The sequence below is a fragment of the Penaeus chinensis genome, chromosome 15 (genome assembly GCF_019202785.1).
Source record: "Penaeus chinensis breed Huanghai No. 1 chromosome 15, ASM1920278v2, whole genome shotgun sequence".
NCBI classification, from domain to species: Eukaryota; Metazoa; Arthropoda; class Malacostraca; order Decapoda; family Penaeidae; genus Penaeus; species Penaeus chinensis.
The window spans coordinates 4,555,601-4,558,100 of record NC_061833.1 but is presented as its reverse complement, the minus strand read 5'-3'; the positions used below and the strand labels follow the sequence as shown (position 1 = coordinate 4,558,100).

Here is a 2,500-nt window from a genome sequence, read left to right as displayed (position 1 = left end):
CTCTATGCCTGGCAGTGCATTCAGCAGCCAATCAGCGTTTACGACAACCAATAACGTCGTTCGCCAAACTCACAACACGTTGAACTTTGGTACCTACGCGAGACGGTTTAAGTTATTCAAAATGTGTTGATGACTGCGCTACCCTATTGTTGACTTCGGCTTTCAGGCAGTTTCTTTATCTTTACTGCTACTAAATCAATTTAAACCTGACTAAGAAATCAGCATCACCTTTATTAAATTCTTATATGAAAACAAAAACCCTAAACTGAAGGCGAGAAACACCAAAATTGCAAAATCTAGCAACAAAATCGCAACATGAGCAAGACTCCCAGACTCCCCTTTCCTTATCTCGCTGTGGCCAGTCTCAACTCACGGATTGCTCCCCTTTTGACTAGGCCAACGTGCACTACTTGGGAATCTATGCAAACCAGACCTTGAGTTTTCTTTTACCTAATCCTATATTTTTTTTACTCCAAGAGTGACCATTTATAGTCTGATTTTCTTTAAAATGTGCCATCTATTATTATGCATCCAAAAGCGTTCTGAATCCAGCCTAAACGCACTTACCCAACCCTATGGAGTGTAACTGTAATGGAACCAATACGGGAAGACACACGGCCAGCGTTGTGTGTGTGTGTGTGTTTGTGTGCACTTGCTCGGGTTTGTATATATTGGGTAAGTCAAACCTAAATACGGTAGGGGGGAGTCTATCGTAGATACGATGGTGGGCTGAGAACCACCAACAATGATTACCTAAACAACTACTCCCCTGGGGAAGGATCATGGGTCAGCCACCCCTGTCAACCCAGGCAACTACATGTATGTGTGTGTGTGTGTGTGTGTGTGTGTGTGTGTGTATACAGAGAGAGAGAGAGCGAGAGAGAGAGAGAGAGAGAGAGAGAGAGAGAGAGAGAGAGAGAGAGAGAGAGAGAGAGAGAGAGAGAGAGAGAGAGAGAGAGAGATGTATATGCACACACACACACACACACACACACACACACACACACACACATATATATATATATATATATATATATATATATATGTGTGTATACATATACTAAAACTGATATTTTTTATATATATATATTCTTTAAACAAACCATGGCATACCCAGAAAAAAACAGCTCACTAATTCCCTCGTCCCCCAAGGCCTCGCGGACGAGCGATTGAGAAAAGCGCCCGCCATGCCTTCCTCGCCCGCCTCGACGCCCGCCCTCCTTGCGGCAGCGATGGGCGTGATCGTGGCAGTGTGCGGTTCCGCCTCCCAGAGCGCCCCGCCCTCCATGGCGAAGGTCATCACGGCCAAGTCCCGTGAGGAGATAAGCAGATAACGTTTACTATCTTTCTTTCGTATCTTTTTTCTTTCTCTTCTTGTTTCTCTTCATCTTGGCTTTCTTTTTTTTTTTTCCTTTTCGTCTAAATATGAAACAGACAGCGATAGGATATCAACAAAAACAACAGACTAATCAATCATAATCGAGAATCATCACGCGTGGCTTATAATAAACTTACTTCTATAATCTAGAACCCGAAGTATGGACGCCCATCGAGCACACCACGAGCCTGGGCACGATATCTGGACGGAAGGAGGAGACCATCGGCCAGAATCGAACGCACACCTTCTACTACGCCTTCAGGTAGTCAGCGCACTCCCCTGTCATCGACGTTGTGTTCGTTACGGGGAGCGACGTCAGTTTTTTTTCCTATGTTTTATCTCGCTCTTTGGCAGATTCTGTCATGATGCAGTGTCGGAAATTGAGCAAGAGTTAACGTGATTTAAAGTATTCGACACATCGCAGGATATCATCACGTGGATTAATTTTTTTTTAGCTTTGCATACATGAGATTGGCATGCGTGGGTTCCCAAGGCACATCCCTAACCAAGTATTATTTTACTGGCCCATACTAGTATCAGTACCACTCACAGACACACCAACTACATCCTCTTATTCAAAACAGAGGGAATCATATGCGAAACATAAACCTATACTGCTCCGAAACGCATGCAACTTGCTAACCGTTGCAGAGGAATACCCTTCGCGAAACCGCCCGTTGGGGATCTGCGGTGGTCGGAACCTGTAGAGGTGGAGGACCGTTGGCCTGCCGGTCGGCTTGACGCCTCCGAATTCAAGGCGATTTGCCCGCAGTACGACACAACGGCGAGGCAGGTACTGGGTGACGAAGACTGTCTCCATCTTAATGTGTACACGGCGAAGTTGCCAGGTAAGACTGCCTTCCCAAAGCAAAACGGTTTATCCACAGAAAAAGGCCTAAAAATATTTTTTTTCTAACACATTCATGTGGTTCCTCTTTTCCTTCTTTGGTGCATCACGATGCTGATAAAGTCGACGCCCAGGACTCGAAGGAGCTCCTGCCAGTGTTCGTGTTCTTCCACGGCGGCGCCTTCCTTCGGGGCTCGGCTGTGTCCCACGGCGCCGCGCGCTTGCTGGCCCGCGACCTTGTCCTCGTCACCGTCAACTACCGCCTCGGGGCTCTC

The 2,500-nt window shown here is 46.5% G+C and overlaps 1 protein-coding gene across 1 annotated transcript in view; it reads left to right on the top strand.

Moving 5' to 3' along the window:
* LOC125032669 (pyrethroid hydrolase Ces2a-like) overlaps nucleotides 1–2,500 on the top strand; it is an 8,043-nt gene that overhangs the window by 645 nt on the left and 4,898 nt on the right. The window contains exons 2-5 of the mRNA XM_047623920.1: nucleotides 1,153–1,314; nucleotides 1,529–1,640; nucleotides 2,030–2,226; nucleotides 2,349–2,500. The exon at nucleotides 2,349–2,500 is cut by the window's right edge and continues 1 nt beyond it. Of these exons, the coding sequence (XP_047479876.1) occupies nucleotides 1,188–1,314; nucleotides 1,529–1,640; nucleotides 2,030–2,226; nucleotides 2,349–2,500 (588 nt within the window). The 5' untranslated portion in view covers nucleotides 1,153–1,187. The remainder of the gene's footprint in view (nucleotides 1–1,152; nucleotides 1,315–1,528; nucleotides 1,641–2,029; nucleotides 2,227–2,348) is intronic.